General features: G+C 39.6%; 1 protein-coding gene across 1 annotated transcript; it reads left to right on the top strand.

The window, feature by feature from the left end:
• Positions 1–8846: 8846 nt before the first annotated feature.
• Positions 8847–21853, top strand: LOC117296078. The gene is made up of 9 exons (XM_033778948.1): positions 8847–8990; positions 13902–14064; positions 14493–14588; positions 16330–16503; positions 17193–17341; positions 18943–19032; positions 19759–19846; positions 20140–20389; positions 21193–21853. The coding sequence occupies exons 1-9, from the start codon at positions 8847–8849 to the stop codon at positions 21437–21439; spliced, it is 1401 nt and encodes a 466-aa protein (XP_033634839.1). The 3' UTR covers positions 21440–21853.
• The last annotated feature ends 181 nt before the right edge of the window (positions 21854–22034 follow it).

The raw sequence follows: 22034 nt of genomic DNA, 5'->3' as shown, positions 1-22034 counted from the left end.
TCTACAATGTTCAACAATCCTTAAAGGCACTAGACACTATACTCAAAATAACTATTAGCATAAAACATTACTTGGTAACTAGCAACGGCGAGCTGTTGATAGTATGAAACGTTGTGAGAAACGGTTCCCTCTGTAGTAACGTAGTTTTCGGGAAATAGGTCATCTTCAACGAATTTGATTTCGAGACCTCAGAATTAGATTTTGAAATCAAGCATCTATAAAAGCACACACTTCGTGTGACAAGGGTGTTTTTTTTCTTTCATATCTCGCAACTATCTTTGACGACCAATTGAGCTCAAATGTTCACACGTTTGTTATTTTATGCCTATGTTGAGATACACCAGGTAAGACTGGTCTTTGACCAATTACCAACAGTGTCCAGTGTATTTAACAGCTACCACCTTCAAATTTTTGACTCTCAGAAAAAAATGGGTTCACATGAGGCTAGAATTGTCGCGGTGAGATTATTCAGGTTTCCGAAAATCGAAAACTGCTCTCGGGCGAAGCTGCTGGCTGCCGACTAAAAATGTATACTATCTCCCCCCCCCCAAAAAAAAAAAAAAAAAAAAAAAAAAAAACTCAACAGGAGAGCAGTAGTCTAGCGATATCGCCAGTGTCGCGGGAAACGCGGAGAGAGTCTATAACCGCGCGAATTGTCCACAAATCTAACATGAGGCTCAACGCATGAGTTTCTCTCTGTAGTGGTTAAGTTTGTACCAAGGGTGCACGTCTTTGTGATTTTGATCTAAATTATTTCACTTATCTTAATTACTGCAACTTTTGAAGAAAGACAAAATAGTAGACTGGCTATGTTATTGAAATGCTGAAGGTCATGTGTTGTCTCTGGGTGAACTTTCTCAGATACCGCTAACGGTATAGCGTGACACTGGTAGGGCGCCTATCTCAATTGTACAATGGAAGGGGTCCTTTATACCCTAGACTCCGTTACATTGTATGCAATGTTAGGAGTCCAACCCTTGGCTAGTTTTACATCATGGAGCAAGTTCTGGTGGCGAATAGACTTGACTAAACCGACTAGACTAACCAGCAACCATAGAGCACAAGTAGACTATATCAAACCATGCACTTGAGCATGGTAGACTATGGTCAATTTGAGAGCTACGTCTCGGCTCTGGTCAAAATCTAGTCCCGGCGCTCATGCCCGCCCGATCTTGCTCACAGTATCTCATAATAGTATGTGTATGTAAACATTGAATGGAATGTCATAATAAGTTATGACAGTCTTAAATGAACTGACCGTTGTTCATACAAAGAGCCATTATTAGAGCTTTGCCTTGAAGCATCCACTTCTATTGGATTTATTAACATGCTTAATTAAGCAGTCTCCACGGTCATCATGAGTATTACTCTTCCATACATATAAAGGGGTGCACTTGGTAACTGATGAGTTCAAAGCATTGCTGGGTACATGATTTGTATAATTAAAGTAATAGTAAAAAAAATCAGTGGGGAGAAAAAAATATATATTTTTAGAATAAAACGAAAGCCATGTTTGAAAAGCTCTAGCTACAAGCACTTGTACCATTGTGGCTAAATGAAATGCCCCGTCAGAATAATGGAACAGCCGTAGTGCATGAGCTGACCAGCTGTGTCGGAAGAGGGCGTTCAATTGAATGTGCCGAGGCCTTTATATGGTTAGCAACAAACAACAAAACGTCTCTCAGTTGCACACGTGCGATGGCAAGGAGTTCGGACGCTAGGCAGCAGCGGGGAGGTTTCGCGGGAGCACTTTTCAAAGTAATTTCAAAGAAATTTGTTAAGTTGAAGAGTAAAAGTGTGGTAATCACTGCTTAGGAAATGTCTTCAATTATATAAGTGGCTATATCAGACAACTCGACTGTGACCAAAGATCTTGACGTCTTGAATTCTTGGAAAAAAATCACATGTTTTATAGACATCGTCGCATCCTTTTGACCACGATGTCTATCAACTTGCTGAACGTTCTGCCTGGGCCCATTTGTGGTCATCGGAGTAACAACCCTCATCCAAGATCGGTAAGTCATTCAAAAGATAGAGATGAGTGTTGGGTCTAAAGAGCGACCTCCATTTCCTACCCGACACTTCTCTTTTTTAATGCCCCTTTGCTTCTAGCAACCGGAGTTCGAGTCTGACTTTCCGAGTCTTGGGGGGGGGGGGGTTGATCCCGGCTCCGGCCCCGAGCTCCAAATCTCAGTACCCACGCCCGTCACCTCAAGGTATATTCTACTAACGCGCTGAACAAAACAATCTTCTCGAACCATCGGTTTTAGTTTGCTTCAGTTCCAGTGAGTTGTCTTACCTAAGCTGCATAACAAAATTGTGCACGATTTCAAAATCGCTCCTACGGGGCATTAGCCATGATCAAGTGCGGATTACCTGGCTTTGAAAAGGTTCTTTGGCGCTCGTGGAAGTTATTGTTCTAATGATGATGGAGTATAATTTCTCAACGTAGTGGTTAATTTACGTACTTGAGGCTATCCATTTCTTTTGTTTGTATCCCAGGAATACTAAGGTTAACATCATCGTGTTCTTGCGATTGCACTAAACATAATGAAAAGGTTTGGCCGAAAAAGAAAAAAAAAGTACCAAGCAAGTCTCACGATTTTGAATTTTGGACAGTACATTATTTTTTTAACAACGCATAATATTGCCTTCAACAGTAAAAAGTATAATATATATAATTTGGTCATGGAGGAAGAAATAGATTCTACCTCCATGATTTGGTGAAGCAATAGAATTTAGCGCGAATCCGTTCTGACGAGATGAAAGGGCTTCGCGCAGCCCTCTCTCTACACTTACCGCACTTCAGCTATACTCGTGCAAATAGCTTGACCTAAATTGTGTTATCAACAACCCTGTGCATATTTCTGACGACTCAAATTGCCATGACTTTGTAGAGAAAGCTAACAAGTAATATTGACACTTAACTGTGAAAACATCTTCGCTAGCTGAGCGAAGCCTCATTGAACCCATTCGTCTTCTTTTGTTGCGCAGTGTGTGTATTTGTTCAAGATGCGTCAACTTTGTGGCCGGTGGTCCATTCAGAAAACACCCCCACGCTACTGTGTTGTCCTTGACGATGTTATGAATTTTTCAGTGGTCTGTTTTGTTGGTTCTTCCTTTGGACTCTTTCACCCCTGTTATTTATTCAGGGAGTGGAGTCAAATTTGAAAGAAAGTTATCCACTTCGACGTCCATTTTTTGGTTTGTTGTATCTCCGAATTATTGGGAGCCAGGTTGTCTACCGTCGTCAATTTGTTCAGCCCTAATTTCGTATTAGTGACAGAGTTACTTTAAAGCAGTAGTTAAACAAATCCAGGTGGGTTGCTTGACTTTCATCCTAATTCAAAAGATCTTTCCCCAAAATGCCACAACAGAGAACTCGCACATTGTAGGGTAGCCAACATCCCTCTCCTGCGCTAGGACTTTCCACATTGCTATTTTCTCATTATAATTTATCAAAGCATTTTTTTTTTATGTCATGGCATTTGCAAGCGGTATACAAAATAATACATAAAAGTCATACATTTAGAGATTCAAAAACGTTTGTAACCCTTTTTCCAATTAGCCTGTAGATAATGCACAACCAACATGGCTTGTAAGTTGTACTTGAAGACGAACATATCATACTGATCGAAACTTCGAGACTGTGTTTAACAGGTGTTAACCCCCAGTTCCTTTCAGAAGACTTCTCACAAAAAGTAATGTTATTCCCGTCGGGAAACCTGTTCAGTTCTGTACTTTCTATGCAATACAAAGCTAAGCGAAACAATGCTAACAGGGTAACCCTACGGTTACAGCACCCAAAAAAAACCATACAATTTTGGACCTGCTAAATATTGCTAAGAAGGGATTTTTAAGCAGTACTTTCTGCTTAAGCAGCTCTAGAAATTAGGCACGGGTGGAAAGCTGAGAGACAGTTTCTATGTATGTTTCAGTGCGAATGCCCTGCTAGTCTCAGACGACGCTGTTGAATTAATTTTCAGTGCATATATTATAGCTGTCATGGTTTATTGTCATTGTGTCCTGCTCAGTTTGTGTCATAGTTGGCGCCAATGTACATTTAAACATTTTCAGTTTTCACAGAAGTTTTGTATAGCGTCCATTCAGTCTGTCTTCTCTTGCGTCACAACTCTTAAAAACGAGGTAATCGTGTTTAGAATCAATGGATACGGATGTTATTCTCGAATGATAGAAATGATGGGTCTGTCATTTACTGCAATGAGGTTCTGCAATATGGTCATTTCTTATTCCAAATCAAACCACCTGCACTGATTTCCTATTATACCTAGCTTCCTGTTTTAAGCATCTGACTCGTTTGATGTTTTCGGAGAAAACGAACGCATTGATGAAACCCGGCACCTCCTGTTCATCTATTCGGATATCAGTTGTTCGAATACTTGTTATAGTTATTCTGAAAACAGTAAAAAAAACAGCAGAGCCAATATGGCTCATCAGGCCGGTGTTTATAGTCGGTTTCCTTGGCAATAAACGACGGTGAATACTTATATCTCGCCTGGACACGATGCAAGTCCATCACTCCCCAGCTCTCGACAGTATCCATTTGTACTCCTCGGTGGAGAGAAGCAATTATGATTAAGTACGTTGCTCAGAGACAAAAGTGTCGCGACTGAGTATTATAGGCCAGGATTCCAACCGGCATTCTGTAAATTACAGAACTTGAGTCAACCGCTCGGCCACAATACCCTCACTTTGAAAACAGCTTGATAAGCAGTTACCAAGGTTAAAGACACTGGACACTATTGGTAATTGTCAAAGACTAGCCTTAACAGTAGGTGTATCTCAACATATGCATAAAATAATAAACCGGTGGAAAATGTTAGCTCAATCGGTCGTCGAGAATGTAATGAAGAAAAAACAAACTTGTCATCCGAGGTTGTGTGCTTCCAGATGCTTGATTTGAGGTCTCGAAATCGAATTCGTGAAAAATGACTTCTTTCTAGAAAACTACATTACCTCAGAGGGAGCCGTTTCTCACAATGTTTTATACCACCAAGAACTCCCCATTATACTCGTTACCAGGTAAGGTGTTGTGCTAACAATTATTTTGAGTAATTACCAATAGTGTACACTGCCTTTTATGTCTCCTTACAGAAGTAATATAAAGAGCCACTTTGGTTTCTAGTTGCATCTTAGTAATTCTTATGGCCATTTCATAAATTATTATGTTAAAAAGTATTACCTACCTAAACCCCACTCATTAAAAACTGCACATCGTAATAAAGTTACAGCAAAAAGAGATCGAAGTCAAAGCATTAATAATTGTATACCGGAAACCAGCTACATACTTCTCAAACAGTCAAACAAAGGTGCAAAATAGACGACTTGAAATAATACTAACTGTGAAAAATAAGAGGACATTATGGTGTTGAAAAAAAAACATAACTAGACTACGAGTGACCAATGCAACCAGGGTGCCGTCTGGGTGCTATAATTGCATATCATTATTGATTCATATTATTTTGTGGGTCAATCCACAAACTTGATAGCATCCAGTAGACAATGCAACTGCGGGTGTGGACAACCTCGACACCACTGTCACATCACCCTCAGAAGTGTCGTTTGTCCCTCTGCATCAAGAGTTTTGGGGTGTGTCGAATCATCATGGGGTACGAGGTTGATGAGTGGCGGCTATCATGTCAGAGTTCGTACCATGGACGGACCCAAATAACCCCCCTCATTATACAATACTTGTTGTTATCTATTGCCTATATTATAGGGTCTATTGACTGTAAAAGTAGCATACACACGACAAAGGTGTGGCGGTTATCTGTGAAAAAGATAACTCTACTGAAATTCGGCCACTGATGACTCAACGGACATGTTGTCATGGAGACTGTAAACAATTTGGTGGTCAAATCACCGTAAAGTATGTATTCCTTAGCAATCGTATATGGACCCTCTATATATATATATAGCATCGTAAAACTTAATACATCCGAGTATAATTCGATAGATCGTGGTTCGATCACAGCTTTATGGTTTGACAACTTTGTTTTGATTTAAAGACACTGGACACTATTTGTAACTGTCAAAGACCAGTCTTCTCACGAAGTTGTGTGCTTTCAGATGCTTGATTTCGAGACCTCAATTCTAAATCTGAGGTCTCGAAATCAAATTTATAGTTATTTTTAGTAATTATCACTGCCTTTAAGGCAGTAGACACTATTGGAATTACTCAAAATAATTGTTAGTAAGCATAACATATTACTTGGTAGCGAGCAATGGCGAGCTGTTGGTTGTATAAAACATTGTGACAAACGGCTCCCTCTGAAGTGACGCAGTTTTCGAGAAAGAAGTAATTTTCCACGAATTTTGATTTAGATTTTGATGTCCCGAAATCGTGTGACAATTTGTTTTTATATATTGTTATCTCGCAACTTCGACGACCAATTAAGCTCAAATTTTCACAGGTTAGTTATTTTGTGCCGATGTTGAGATACCCAAGTGAGAATACTGTTTTTGTGACAATTACCAATAGTGTCCTGTGTCTTTAACGGAAATTTAGTCTTTGATAATATAATTTTGAATTGAATTGAATTATACTGTCAACCACTGGTTCTTTTCAGATCCAAGATTGGTCAGTTGGTAGCTGTTCGTATTCATCTTCATTGTGCAAAACAATATTTCAGTCTAGTAAGTTACGACCAGTAACTCGGAAGTACATTTTTGTATTCGTATGATTTTCTGTTTGAAGTTTTCAGAAGTAAGATTTATTGGTCACAAAAGGCCAACAGTTCAGGACTTTTTATTAGTCCATTAATAATAGATATCAGTGGGCTTTATACGAATTTCTTTTGACAATACGTGTTGGTTATGTGCTTTAAAAGTGTCTCAACTATTTGCGGTTGTTCTTTGCTTATCGTCCGTTATCTATCCAAGCACACAATGGGCTGGGTTGATTCGCAATTCATCTTAATACATGTCAATATAAACCTTAATTATTAAAGGCAGTGGACACTATTGGCAATTACTCAAAATAATTATTAGCATAAAACCTTATTTGGTGACAAGTAATAGGGAGAGGTTGGTAGTATAAAATATTGTGAGAAACGGTTCCTTCTGAAGTGACATAGTTTTCGAGAAAGAAGTAATTTTCCAAGAATTTGATTTCGAGACCTCAGATTTAGAATTTGAGGTCTCGAAATCAACCACCTAAAAGCAAACGACTTGGGTGTTTTTTCTTTCTTTCATTACTATCTCGCAACTTCGACGATGACCAATTGAGCTCAAATTTTCGGATTTGGAATTTGAGGTCTCGAAATCAACCACCTAAAAGCATACGACTTGGGTGGTTTTTTTTTCTTTCATTACTATCTCGCATCTTCGACGACCAATTGAGCTCAAATTTTCACAGGTTTGTTATTGTATGCATATGTTGAGATACACCAAGTGAGAAAACTGTTCTTTGACAATATTACCAATAGTGTCCACTGCCTTTAAGACATATATATACAACTAGTTACCACTCAAATCTTTATTCAGGCTTAGTCGTCGACTGAGAATTAATTTAAGTAAATCAAAGTCGATTTAATTGTCCATAAGTTTTTTTTGGGGGGCATGTTCATCCGAATGAAAGAATTGTATAACAATTATAGAGCAATCTAAATTATGCTAACAGGCAGTAAAAATAAAGCAACACTAGTTCACCCGATAAAATAACAGTAATAATAATAGCCACTTTTTGTATACAACGCATTTCAGAACTGACATATTAATACCAATGCACTTTGAGAAAAGAACAATAATCAAAGAGCAATAAATTAGCATACATTACTAAAATAAATGCCTACTAAACTTATTAAATGCGATTTGAGTTGTGTTCGAACTGTTGAGGCCTACTTATAACGTTTTAATGTGTCGGGAATTTGTTTTCATCTTTCTCGCGGAGTTAATTTTTGTGAAGCGCCTCTATCTTTATTTGTTGAAAAGCACTTTTAGTCGATTTTGCTTTTGTTCTCGTTAATGAAGAATAAAAATTGACCTGTCCAGTTTGTAAATTTGTACGTGCCCGTGTGCCGCTTTACGTTGAAGGCCCTCGCCTCCGCCCAAGGTCCTTGGTTGCTACTACCACTGCCTATTTACAATCACTGAATCCCAACACAAAGAACCGTCAAACCAGGAACATGATGGACACAAACAGTTACAGGCAAAAAGTAAACTCAGATTGAATCTCACGTTACGTAAAGACATTGAAATCTCACAAAAGAAACCGCGACAACAACAACGGCAGGGGGCTGCCCGAGTCAGCCAAGTGGATCGCCCGATCGATACGCCCAAATTCCCTGCGTCGTCAACGACTTCGTTTACCCTACGCAGTGCTTGACGACGGTGGGGACGCCTGATTGTTACGGGCTGGTACCCCGTCCTCTCTCGTCGTCAGTCAATTGGGGTTGCTTATCGTCGGTGGCCGAACAGTCGGTGGCCGAACAGTCACATGTAGGTAAATGATACGCCAGCTAGGGGAACTTTTGTATCATGAACTTGCACTGTCTGGCTGGGTGGAAGTGAGCCCACGTTTTGGTGTGTTTCCACAACAAGTTTTCTGTCTGGGTTGAGAGAAAAAGGATTCGTGAAACCTTGATGGAAAAGTAGAAGAGTTCTTTGACAAACTGTGCTCTGCGTTAGCGGAACAACGGGCACTAGACTTAAAACAGCGTCCGTAGACTATCTTGAGTATGTAAACACAACACACAGTTTTGGACTCACTCTGTTGCCAAGAAGATATCAAGGTCCACGAAGGAAAGCCGGACAACTTTGTTGTCATTCACAAGCAGCTACCCACTCCAAGTTAGCCAGGGGGTCACCAGGAACACCGAGCCACCATGCCCTTCCTCCCACCAGGGAAGAAGTTTGCCGGAGACACTCAATACAGGGATGAGTTCGGTAAACGAAAACCTAAGATCTTCCAGCAGGCTGGCCTCAGACCGTCGTCTGCGTTTAGGAGGAACAACCCGCATCCAAACTCGGTAGGAAGAGATTAATAATTGTTGTCATCTAACAAACTGACAAAAAAAACACAATAATAAACACTGCTGTTTGAATGGTTACTTTTCATGTTTCATGCTTTCATGATATTACATCCACAATGGAGACCACACCGATTCCAGAACCAACATTCTCCTCCCAAAAAGTTTTATACATGGCTGTCCTCACAGGGTGACTACATATATTTTTTTTCCTTAAAAATATAATGAGCTTTTAAATTAATAACATAATGAACAACTAAAAATGTAAAAACATTTTTATTTTGTTTTTGACAGATATGAATCGGTCCATACAGCGTAATTTCGTATAGTATAATTCTCTGGAATAACATTGAGCACATCAAATTGCCCAACCTTCAGACAGTTGATGTATTGCCGAAACAGAATCGTAAAACCATGAATTTCCTCTCGATATTCCTGATAAACTTGCCCTCAAGCAACAACTGCAGTTCGTAATGCTTTCGTACCTCCACGAGATGTTACAAAACTATTAATTATCGCTGGCACCTGCTCAATCAGACATTATACGACGGCACATTTTGTAATTCACTTAGAATATTGACGGCTCCAGTCAGTCGAAAGACCCGAAACCCATTTCCGGTCGCACTAAATACCGACAACTCACGACCCCTCACGACAACTCACGACAACAATTTTTAAATGCACTTTAACAGAACATTTGAACATAAGTCAACCGTTAAATATGTGCACAAGAGTCATATGCATCTAAATCATCTTCAAACTGTTGAAAAAAAAGTTTTTTTAATTGTAAAAATGTGTTTTTTACCCTGAATTTTGTTGTCGTGAGGGGTCGTGGGGGTCGTGAGTTGTCAGTATTTAGTGCGACACGTAATTTCAATCATTTCCATTCGTAAAATCACAGCGTCTGGAGACCAAGCCTAACACCAATTACATGAGACCAATCGGTTATTAGCGGACTTTGATCGCAATCATTTTATTCTTCTTTATTTGTTCGTTTCCTTTCATGGTTGATTTGTCAATGGGAGCCTCGCAACTGTTGCTGAGTTTCCACACCAATTCATTCGCTATATATAAATACGATGGATTGTTTAACAGATAACACCACTTCGGTTGATATGTTTTGAGATTGAGAGTTGTGTTTGACTATTTTAATTTAATAAAAATAATGATAATAATAATAATAATAATAAACATTTATATAGCGCCAAATCCATTAAAAATGCTCCCAGGCGCTTTACAACAACAACAATTTTAACCACAAAAACTAAATAATTAAAAGGTCCAAAATTAAGATCCATAAAAAATTATCATAAAACAATAAAGATACATGTACAAGTAAAAAGATGAATATATAATCAATCAAACACATTGAGTAAAAGCCACCGAAATTGTTTGATCCAGTAAAAAAACACAAACAATAATTATGATAATAACAATTATAAACACCGCAACAATGATATGAAGCAGCATGATGTGTTTCATATTTCGATTGAATTGTTTAGAGTTTCTCTGTTATTTTTGTCATTATGTCACAGTACACTGGCTGCTGTATTAGTGAGACACTGCTCTAGAATACAGGGGTCGGGGGTTCGAATCCCACCCGAGTATTACGCCTATGATATTTTCACTGGACTCGGGAAAGTCCTGAGTACTAACGCACATTGGTGTATGGGTAAAAACCAAGATTTGTTAACATTACAAAATTGGTTTTGCTAACAAAACAGTTAACTTGCAGTGTAAGCACTATATATAATCCACCATATTCATAAACTGATCGGCCATCTGGGTCACGAGAACAAAAAAAGTGAAAACCGATTACACATTATTTTTTGCATGACATTAATGCAACAAAAACATGAACAAAATGCTCACTGAGCAATAAACTCCAAACGCAAAGTTAAAAAAAATTATTTCTCATTAAGTATGACATTTCAGGCAGAAACATTTTATGGGATGTTTTATACAAAGTCTCTGTTCGTCTGAACATTCCCAATCTCCTTCGAATTTTTGGCAGCTCCAGTGAGTTGTCGGGAAAAGCCAAAGTTAGGCCATTTTTTTTTAACCAAATTGGTCACTTCGCACCATGGGAGGGCTACGAAGTGACCATCAGCTGAGTCACTTCGTACTCTCGGCCGAGTCACTTCGTACCTTCATTTATGTGTATTCCTCAATAATTGAATGTTCGTTGAGATAACAATTAATAATACTTAATGAATTATAATTTTTGTTTGAATATCATTGTGAATGTCATTTTTAATGTGAAATTAATATTTTGTATAAGTTAATTACCAGGGGACAACATCTTCCGCCAATATTTTTACAAATATTTTTAAATTCACGCAATCGTCAAAATAGCTTCTTGGTCCCAACAAAATAGTAGCAGTTGGTTTGATTTGCTATTATTTCATAATCATCCGATCACAAAGTAATCATGCAGAAATCGTGAATTAGTACAAAGGTAAGAAGTGTCTCGTGAGAAGGTACGAAGTGTCTTGTAAAGAAGGTACGAAGTGTCTTGTAAGAAGGTACGAAGTGTCTTGTAAGAAGGTACGAAGTGTCCAAGGTACGAAGTGTCCAAAGTCACTTCGTACCCTTAAAAAGGTACGAAGTGTCCAGGGTACGAAGTGGCAAAGGTACGAAGTGTCCTGACACCACTCGTTACCAAGTAAGGTTTTATGCTAAACATTATGTTATAGTGCCCACTGCCTTTAAGGGGTGTTTGTACCTGTGTAAAGTTGTTGTACAAAGGATCTCCTGAAGTCAACGGCTTGGTCGAACAGTAAGCTAATGTTGTGATAGCGAAGCAACAACGGAGTCAAAACTTTGAGAAATTTAATAAATACATCACGACAACACACATCAAGGTTTCTAGAGAACGCCCGTATAACGGTAGTCAAGAGTACGTGTGTTCTTCAACAGTCGCAAATCATCGTCAAATAACAACCTACATGTAAGAGAAAAAGAAGACAGTTGTTTTCAAAAGCCTTTTTTCCAAACCAAGGATGCTGTTTATAGCCAGATTTGGGAGAAATATGCATTTTTATGGGCGATTCGAGACCAGAATAGGGTCCAGAACCACAGCTTTGTTAATGCACGGAGGATTCATGGAGGATTAATTTATTCCTCCATGGTTAATGCAAACTATCCAGTTTAAGCCTGGTTATTCGCAATTGCATAATTCTGAGTGATTACCAATGTCCAGTGCCTTTACACGTGTGACCGTACTATAATTCACGATGTTAACGACTGGTATACGGCAACATTGTGTAGGTGTTTCGACTAGACTATAATTCGATAAAAGGTGAACGAAAACGATGAGGTTGTAGCCCGAGGCAGTCACATTCTGGTCTCGCCGGTAAAATCGATCCATTAAGCTTCATCTTTTAGGTCAGTAGATAAGATTATCGGTGAGAGACTAGAACAAGATACCCGGTGATGTTTGCTTTAGGCTAGACAAATTGATCAGTATTATTTGCTTAGTAACGTGGTTTGTTTTAGAGAACAAGCCATGCACACCTCGATACCAAGTTAGTTTTTATATGCTAACTGAAGTGATCGACTAAAGACACTGGACACTATTGGTAAATTGTTGAAGACCAGTCTTCTCACTTGGTGTATCTCATTATACACCCTTGTCACACGGAGTTGTGTGCTTTCAGATGCTTGATTTCGAGAGGTTTTATGCTCATCATTATTTTGAGTAATTACCAATGGTGTAAATTGCCTGTAAGCTGGCCATAATTGATGAATTAATACAATTGTACAAGCATGGGATAGGGTTTTGTAAAGTGTGAGTAGGCCTATGGTATGATAATGTGTGACGAGGCTTGGCAGAGACCGCTGTACCCACATTATAGCATCGTACAATAAAACATATAGGATAAATTATTCTTGGATCGCAGTTTCAAATGAACCCCAGAAACTTATGTACTTCCCTGAACTATGCTTTTCGTGTCCAAAGATTAAAAAGGAAAACAAAAATGGAAAAACAACTTCCCGATCAGAATTTCGCAGATTCCGGACAGCGAGAGGGGCCTGCAGCCGATTTCACGCAGGATTAATCCTATCTCGAGTTATGACGAGTTTAACTCGTCCTAACCCTAACTTAGGATGGGTTCAATGCGTCCTAACGTCTATGGTTACGGAACTGAGCTCTTCCTAAGTCTAAAGATTAATTCTAAGTTAGGAAGAGTTTGGTGAAATTAATGGCTGAACCATTCCTGGGTCAGGCTGACACAGAAATTGGTTTCAAATTGGGATTTCAATTCGAGGCCTACGTCAGTTGACCCAGTTTGGGTCATTTTGACAAAGACCCCTGGTCATTTCTGACCTGTAAGTTTTTTGGAGAAGATGGGCTGTATCAACTATTTAGCGCATCATTGTATGCCCGTGTACTTTTTGTGCAGCCTATTGTTGAGCTATGACATGTGACCATGACGTCACACGGCGGTTCTAAATAGACACATACACCCACCCCTCCCTAAGCCACACCGCAATGCGTCACTCAAGTTACTACTCATTTGTCTCACATTGTCAACTGGCCTCTTTTACTCTATAAGTCACATCGATTATGCTCTCTTAAATCTGAGTATACTGTGTTTAATCCTTCCTCCATGTTCCTACACCCATGTTTTAGTGCACACCCATCGATTAGGTCATGTAAAAACAAAACACTGTTTCCAGTCTGGGCTTTTTGAAAAGGGAAGGAGGTTGCCCATTTTCCTTTTTTTTTTATATCAAAGATGGCGGATTCCCCTTAAGCGTCTGACTGGAATACCTAATTTGGTAAACACTTATAAATCGTACTTGATGGCAGCCGTACTTGAATAGAGCGGACAAGACGAGACGCGTTATATTTTAATCTGGCCCTTTTTAACGCCCTGTCCTTTTGTTTGTTACTTCATCTTTCAGGATTTCCTGATGCCGAAGAACCTCGTTGAACAAGACAAGGAGCAGATTCTAAGAAACAAGGTGCAGAATGCCGTGCATACCTACATGGATAAGATGATTCGGAGCGGCAGGGATCCGATGAAACAGCGATCGATCACACCCAATAATGGCAGATACAACAGAGGTATGAAGATGACCCCCTGCTTGCCCTCTATCTCTCCCTCCATAGACCCTGCCTCACACCAATTCTACCCCACTCCGAACAATGACCCAAGAAACGACACTAAAAAAAAAAAAAAAAAAAAAAAAAAACTGTTTACGGCTCCACCACGTTCACAGATTACTCATGTGGTCGGTATTGACTTTAGAATCACAAATTTTTATGAAGTAACTTGGTAATAAAGTGTTTTGAATGAAAACGAGGAGATGAAATGAGTGAATCTTCTGTGCCGAAGTTCACAACAAAAATGATTTGGATACTGCAGTTTAAACGCCAGAATAAAATTCCGCAATAGCAAAAACCCAGTAATTTCTTAAGACCAGAGTAACATTATAAGCAGGTTAATTTTTGGAATTGACCTTTGACCTGGGTCAATCTTTCTTTGCTCTCAGCTCCCAAGGTTGACCTCTTAGAGGGTTTTGTCAAGCCCACTTTAGTCAAGCTAGACAAAGTCAGGAAAGAGGATCATAAACAGCTAAAGCGTGAACGTAAGTTTGCTGGAGAAAAAAAACTGAGCCTCATTTTTCTCAACTTTTCTGCTAACTGGTGTCATCAAGGCTTCTTACTAACTTTCCTTGTACCTGTTAAAGGCAGTGGACACGTTTGGTTGTTACTCAAAATAATTTTATGCATAAAACCTCTCTTGATGCCGAGTAATGGGGAAAGGTTGGTGGTATAAAACATTGTGGGAAACGGCTCCCTCTGAAGTGCCATAGTTTTCGAGAAAGAAGTACTTTTCCACGAATTTGATTTCGAGACCTCAGATTTAGATTTATTTTGAGGTCTCGAAATCAACCGTCTAAACGCACACAACTGCGTGCGACAAGGGTTTTTTTTTTCCTTTCATTAATATATCTAACAACTTCGACGACCGATTTAGCTCAATTTTTCACAGGTTTGTTATTTTATGCATTTATGTTGGGATGCACCAACTGTGAAGGCCAGTCTTTGACAATATTTACCAAAAGTGTCCACTGCCTTTAAGATAAACCCACTTTCACCAAGCTTTTAAGCAAAACGATCTGTTCGAGATAATTTCCTAAGCAGAAATAAGTTGGGTACAAGTCACAACTTGTGGACTCGCATACAAAATGTTGGTTGCTACCCTGCTTCTGGTAAGCACGATTATACTGCTTAAGCGGATTTGTATGCTCTACAGCTTGTTAACATGGGTTACATTATGTTGTTACTGGTGACGGGATTACATCATTTGTTTGCAATATCTGTAAGCACAAAGTGTACACAGCTGAATTAGCGAAACGTTCAAAACTGACTATTTATGTAAAATTGCAAAAGTGTGCAAATTGTCGTCAACAATTTAGGCGGGAAACTGTACACAATAAAATGTAAAACATTTCACATAACAATCCTATAGCCTGTCTTGCCTAAACAAAATGTCATGGAATGTTCACTGCACACTTTTTGTCAACAAGTTGACATTGAGCTATCATTTTGAGACGTAGTGACGATATCTATTTATACTTTGTGTGATATTTTCAAACTGTTTCTAACTCGATCTTTCATGTTCCTTGTAGCTGAGTTTAGATACTATCTTTAGATTCCTTCATCATGATATGCTCTTAACTATTAATTTAATGCACTGACTGCATGCTGCCATCATCCATTTAACTTCAGTATGCGGGTAACCTTCATTATTCGTAACAACACACATCATCAGAAAACTTTATAAATTAAAGGCGGTTAGTAGTATAACCCATCTTACATGTACCAATAAAAATCACTTTCGTCCAATAACGGGTGTACATGTATGTACTTTTTGTAGGACAAAAAACACAATGTCCACAGATTTACACTAAACTTACACAGTTTGAAGATAATGATAGTAGAAAGCTTACCTGATAATATTACGTGCTGAGGTGCTGTAGTTTTTGGGTGAGTAAAACATGAGTAAAACAATGTCATAGAAATAATTTTCGTCTCATGATACCAAAATTATGTGAAGCATTTACAAACGTATGTTCATTACATTGTTTTACTCATTTTCTCAAAAACTACAGCACCTCAGTAAGTAATATTTGAAGGGAAGCTTTCCACCATCATTATCTTCAAACCCTGTATAAGTTTAAAGACACGTTAAATAAACACAGTTTGTAAAACAAAGTTAATCAAAACTTTAAAAAACGGAACATTCATTTTCAAACGAAATTAAATGCCGGTGTTTGTTGAAATTGAATTAGAAAACCTCTAACATTTACTTCCTCTTTACAGGTGGGAACAGCTACAAGGAGGCCGCTAAGACGTACCATGAGGTTCCGGAGCAGGAAGATGAGCAAGAAATCATAGTCAGGATACCAGCCAAATTACAAAACTCATCCAAGTCCATTCGCTTTAGAGTGGTTCATAAACCCGATGCGCCTCCAGACCAATGGGTTGCCAATACAGGTAAATGTGGGTAATTTTGTTTTATGGATGGTCTTCTTTTCAAGAGAGCTTGGAAAGCTCCCACAATGGGTGCGTTCGTTTAGCTTCCATGTGTCGACCCTGCTGCCCCCGGTGCGTTCGAATAGCTTTGACGTCATTCCAGGGGCTCACCCGGGTCAGCCCCCAGTACCCTGTTTGTGGAGTGGGTCACTTGGGGGCTGGCCCCAAGTGCATGACTTCACTACGAGAGCGGTGAGTGGTCGTTCGTTTAGCTCTTGTCAGGGGCTCAACCGAGTGAGCACCGCTGGGTCAACCCAGGGAAGCTAAACGAACGCACCCAATATAAACACCAAGTTAGCAACAGTCTCTATAATGCAAACTTCGATCATGAATTGCAAATGTCAGTAAAACTCGACAACACGTATTCTTGTCAATACGTGTATAGATTTCTTTGAAATCGGTGATAGCTTGATAAATTCGAGCCCACGAGACTTGTCCTACAGTCCAACCACTGGACCAGGGGACGATTTCACAAAGAACCAACTGCAAATCAATCGTAGGTGTGGTGTCATATTACGAATCACTATGGTAGTACTGATAATTATTGTCTTGCGATGAATTGTATTGCTTTATGAAATCCACAAGTGAAACTTGTATGCAACACTTTAACACAATTGAACATCACTCACATAACCCATTCACTCCACCAGGTAACGTCCCCGGACTTGCCGGTCTAAAGAGAGCCCACACCCCGCCCACTCCAACCGTAGGAGCTGCTCGCAAACACGTCCTGCATCGCCGGAGTAAGTCCGCACCGCTCCTTGATAAGGTGAGTGTCCAAGCCAACACTTACCGATTGGTTTGAAATCTCTGTTTTCTTTTTTGGCATTGCAATATTTCAATGACAAGTGTGAAGTGCTGTGTTAGACTCTAACAAGCTCCATTTCAGAATTGACGCGGATTCGGGTCCCGTGGGGCCTGGCCCGAAACTGATTCAGTGTGACCCAGAGTCGGTGTCATCGTGATCCGGAATGGGTCAACCGGATTGATGCAGACTTCGAGTTAAAATCCCATTTTTTTTAACAAATATTATGAACAAAGCCTTGGGCCTGGAATCCGGGTAAATTCTGAACTGTTGGTGTTAGAGTTTCATTGAATTTAAGTTTTAGGACCCTACTTTATTTTGTTGCGTTTTACATTTTGTTAAAACAGCATAGATTCGTGGACGAATATCAAGAATCTGTTTATAGTCAGGCAAGTTTCTTTGAACAAATTGTGATTTCGCTCGTTCTGAATTGCAACTGCCCTTCACACCTCTTCGCCATAATGAACACCGTCTTACAGCTTTGTCAACTTTGAGTTTTGCATGTACACGAAGACCTGCACATTCTATAGAAATCGCTTTGCTGCAGAATACTAAGCTTATTTGGTTGACAACTATTGGTTGTATCGTGTGTATTTGCTAATGCCATAAAACGCACCGCATTTCTAACCCTCTTCACTCTTTGCAATCCGCCATTTGCCATCCGCCCTCTACGTCAATAAGTAAAGGAAACACCTTCTACGCTTTCGCATCTCTGAGTTGCATACCACGAAAACCTGCATATTATCTCAAAAATGCTTTCTAAAGAATCTCATCGCCGCATATTAGTCTAAGCGTTATCTATAAAATTGTGTACATTCATTTACTACTGCCATAGACGCACCACATTTCAAACCTACCTTTTGCCACCCTCCCTCACCGTCAAGAAGAAAAGGAAACACTTTCTTACGTTTTCGCATTATAAGAGTTGCATACCATGAATACGGCACATCTTAGCGTTGCTTACAGTGAATCTCATTGCTTCAAATTACCATTACACGTATAAGCTTTATCTGTAAAGTTTCAATAAACGCACAATTGCTCGCAAACTTCACATGCACACAACTTTCAAGAACTGCTGAATAATGGAGTGACGTCATGTGCACATTCTGTTCTGATGTTGTCATTTAATATGTTGGCAATCAAGCCATTGGGCTATAGGTTTAGGAACAATGGCCGATTTAGACGCAGTGTATTTAAATCTGCTTTGTTGTTAACTTTTAATTCTAAAAAAAAAAATTAGCTAGAAGAACCGTTTTAAGCGGATATCACCCCCAAAGTGACACCAAGGACCATGTATACTAGGGGTAGGCCCCTATGGCTCCCACATGATAGCTCTAAATGGCACTGACTGATCAGTATGCAAAACAACTACATTTCATGCACAAAAGTTTGTGGCTTTAACGACAAATAAACATCAACCACCACATGCAAAACAACCTCTTTCGCCAACCCATACTCTTTAAAAAATATGTTAAAAACATTTAAAATGCATGCAATATTAACACATGTTTGAAAAACATAAATATTAACATTAACTAACAATCGATTGTTTGCTGTGTTTTCTTCCGGCTTTTGCTATTAATGAAAAATAACAGGCGGACAGTGAAGACGACTCGAATGCAGATGATTGGGAAGATGTTGAAGGGTCGAGTGAAACCGATATACGGGGGATGGTTAAGCTTCAGGTATGGTAGATTAATACGTGTGTGATTGCCGTGTGCCTTGAGTCTTTAACATCAGGAACCAATTTCTAAGAGCTAGGCCTAAGCAGAAATTATTGCTAAACGATTATCAGCTAATGTAAAAGAGACATGGATAATCCAAAAGACTTAAAATAAACAGAAAAACAATATTATTATATATATATATTTCAACTGTATTCATTTAGAAAACTCTTAGACCAAAGCGCCAAACACGAAGGCAACTTGCCCGTTAACTTGCTCTAATTTAAATATAAAAAAAAAATCAAGAACGAAGAAAATCGTTATAGTACCATGTAGCTATCAGGGAAATTGAATAGATTGTCGAGGAAGGCATTCAATTCACATAAAAAGAGAAAAGGGAAACGATTTTATCAATTCTTTGTGCACAAAACTCGGCACAAGTAGGTACACATGCATCGTTTTAAAGATGATTCGGGATCTATTTGGGTGCACATATTTGTGGTCAGTGGTCAACATTGGTATATCCTGATGTCATGTCAAGGAAAATGTCGAAGTCGTCGTGGAAAACATCTAATTTCCATAGTGAGCGCGCCCTTATTGGTGTATACTTCAACGCATGATGACGCCGAAAGCTAGCCGAAGCCATAGCCGTAGCCGCCTATTCGGCCATGGCTTTATCACATCTTCAGAAAGAAAATAACCCTTACAAGAATAACAAGTTTGTCTTGTGCCATCCTTTCTCTGTAGCGTCCCAAGACAGCAGGGCCTGTTCTAACCCAGAAGATGATGGTCCATCCTCGAATGAAATCATGGATGGAAGGAGCAACAGATTATGGTAAATGACGGACCTCGTTTACCTATATTTTCCTCGTTTCAAAGTGTTCCCACAGAACTCTTGTGGACTGCAACATTTCTAAACATTGTGAAATTACCGTTAAAAGAACAAAGCAAAGTGATGATAAAGGAGGTTTGTAAGGATAAAAACATATAATTGTTTAATTTTAGTCTGAAAGGTTTACCTTTGTTTTCTGTGAAAACAGTGCAACGGTGGAACAGTTTTCTCCACAGCAAACTCAAGCTCGTTACTGATTGATGGCTAATTTGTATTGTACCAACTTATTTCCATAGAAAAAGAGGTAGCATTCCATATGCTCAAGACTCTCAATGGGGGCGAAAAACCACAAACTCCCGAGGAGTTGCGACCTAGGAGCCGCCCAAGTCCGAAGCAGCAGAATGGTCATAAAGCAAACAGAATACCATCGGCAACTCATGTTTACGTACCACCATCCCCAGCACCAAAGAAGCCCATTCCCGAACGGGAAGGGAAGATGGACGCCACTGCCAAGGAGTGGATGCGGCAGGTGGAGCAGAAGATTGAGTAAGAAATAATATTTAGATATTCTCTCAATTACAATAAGGCCGTGTCCAAATAAGCGACTACAGCTTACGACTGCGGCTAGATTTCCGCCTCATCATGCGTTGAGGTATAATTGTTATAATATGGCGTCCTTAGCAACACACTTAGCAATAGTCGTAGCCGTAGCTGTAGCGGACAATTCGGATGCGGCTTAAGACTTCTTGACATGGCAGGACTGCAGTGATGATTGGTTTTAAAAGACCGTATAAAGCGCTGTTTCAGAAATATACCGCAGTCATCCTTTTCATTCATTTACAATGTACTCATTATGGTTTATTCATTTACATATTATAGGGGACTTTCGAAACCCTTGGTGGCAGCAGACTTACTGGGTAGATCCATTGTTTTTTATAATGTGTGCGTGCTCAGAACTACGTAAACAATGGACATTTACCTGCGGTAAGTCTGCTGCCACCTAGCGTTGCAAAGTATCCTATTAATGTCCCATGGCAGCCAAAGGCAGAAGCCAAAAAGGTAAAAGGAATAAAAAGTTTACTATAATATGTATATGCAGAACCCCGTCTTGACAATTGGGACTGTATTTAAGTTCTCAAGAGCCCACAGTGTACCGAAAGCCACTTTTGGTACTGAGGGGCGACACGACGAACCATTCTTACACACCCTTTACCAGTAATGCTTTCATTATGTCCTTCCCTACACAAGAACAATTTTGTTTGATGATGTTATTAGTGTTCGATCATTCCTGAACCAGAGGTGAACGAATGTCTAATTTGTTGTTTCACTCAAATTTGTTTTCTTCAAAGACGATCTGAGGCACCATTGCCAAGAAACTACACCCAGAAAATCGAACTGCGCCCCCCGGTGCGTCGGCAGCCGATCTCCAAGTCACTGGGCGACTACACCCACGAGAATAGCTTCTTCAGATGGTCACAGCCCTCCTATAGACGCAGTTTCGTCATCGCTCCTGATTGGGTGTCAGAGACACTAACACGACGCAGAGCCCAAAAGGAGAACGCACCAAGCACTCAGCTTCGCTACGGTTCATGTTGATTTGCATAAATCTGCATATTGTGGGGTTCTGATCGCTTCAGAGACACTGACACGACGCAGGCCCCGAAAGGAGAACTCAGCTACCAATCAGCTTCGTATACAGGTCATGTTAATTTGCATAAATCTGCATATTGTGGGTTTTGTTTTGTATACGGAATGGAGCTGTTCCTTTGTTGCAGCGATGGGACTAGACCTTTGCTGCCGCCATCTTCATTTCTCCCAATCACATCAACGTCGCCAAACCGAGGCAGGACGGCAAACTAGTCTGATTTTTTGTTTACAATGAATGTTAGCATACATTGTGTGTTTGGATACAGGGAACATGACCAAGATGGTGGTACAATTATAAGGTCTACTAACTCTGATTCAGACTGCCATACGCAATAACAATCGGAGAGGTGGACACTACACAACCATCAGCAGCCTTAATTTGTAGTTTGCGATTTATACAATCATTTTTTAAATGAGTTATTATACTATTTTGATCGTCATTTAAATACTACTTTGGTGTGCTATTCTAATGTGTGCTCGACTACTACATGTATCCATGTTTAAAATTCAACTACTACCAAATGTTTTGCTTAAAGCCAGTGGA

This window comes from Asterias rubens, chromosome 10 (genome assembly GCF_902459465.1).
Source record: "Asterias rubens chromosome 10, eAstRub1.3, whole genome shotgun sequence".
Lineage (NCBI taxonomy): Eukaryota > Metazoa > Echinodermata > Asteroidea > Forcipulatida > Asteriidae > Asterias > Asterias rubens.
This window is presented reverse-complemented; position numbering and strand designations above follow the sequence as displayed.

Excerpts from the sequence above, each read along its gene's own strand:
- LOC117296078 (XM_033778948.1), top strand. The coding sequence starts at position 8,847 with ATGCCCTTCCTCCCACCAGGGAAGAAGTTTGCCGGAGACACTCAATAC. Across the intron at positions 19,033-19,758 it reads GGGGGATGGTTAAGCTTCAG|CGTCCCAAGACAGCAGGGCC; the intron begins GTATGGTAGATT and ends CTTTCTCTGTAG. Across the intron at positions 19,847-20,139 it reads GGAAGGAGCAACAGATTATG|AAAAAGAGGTAGCATTCCAT; the intron begins GTAAATGACGGA and ends TTATTTCCATAG.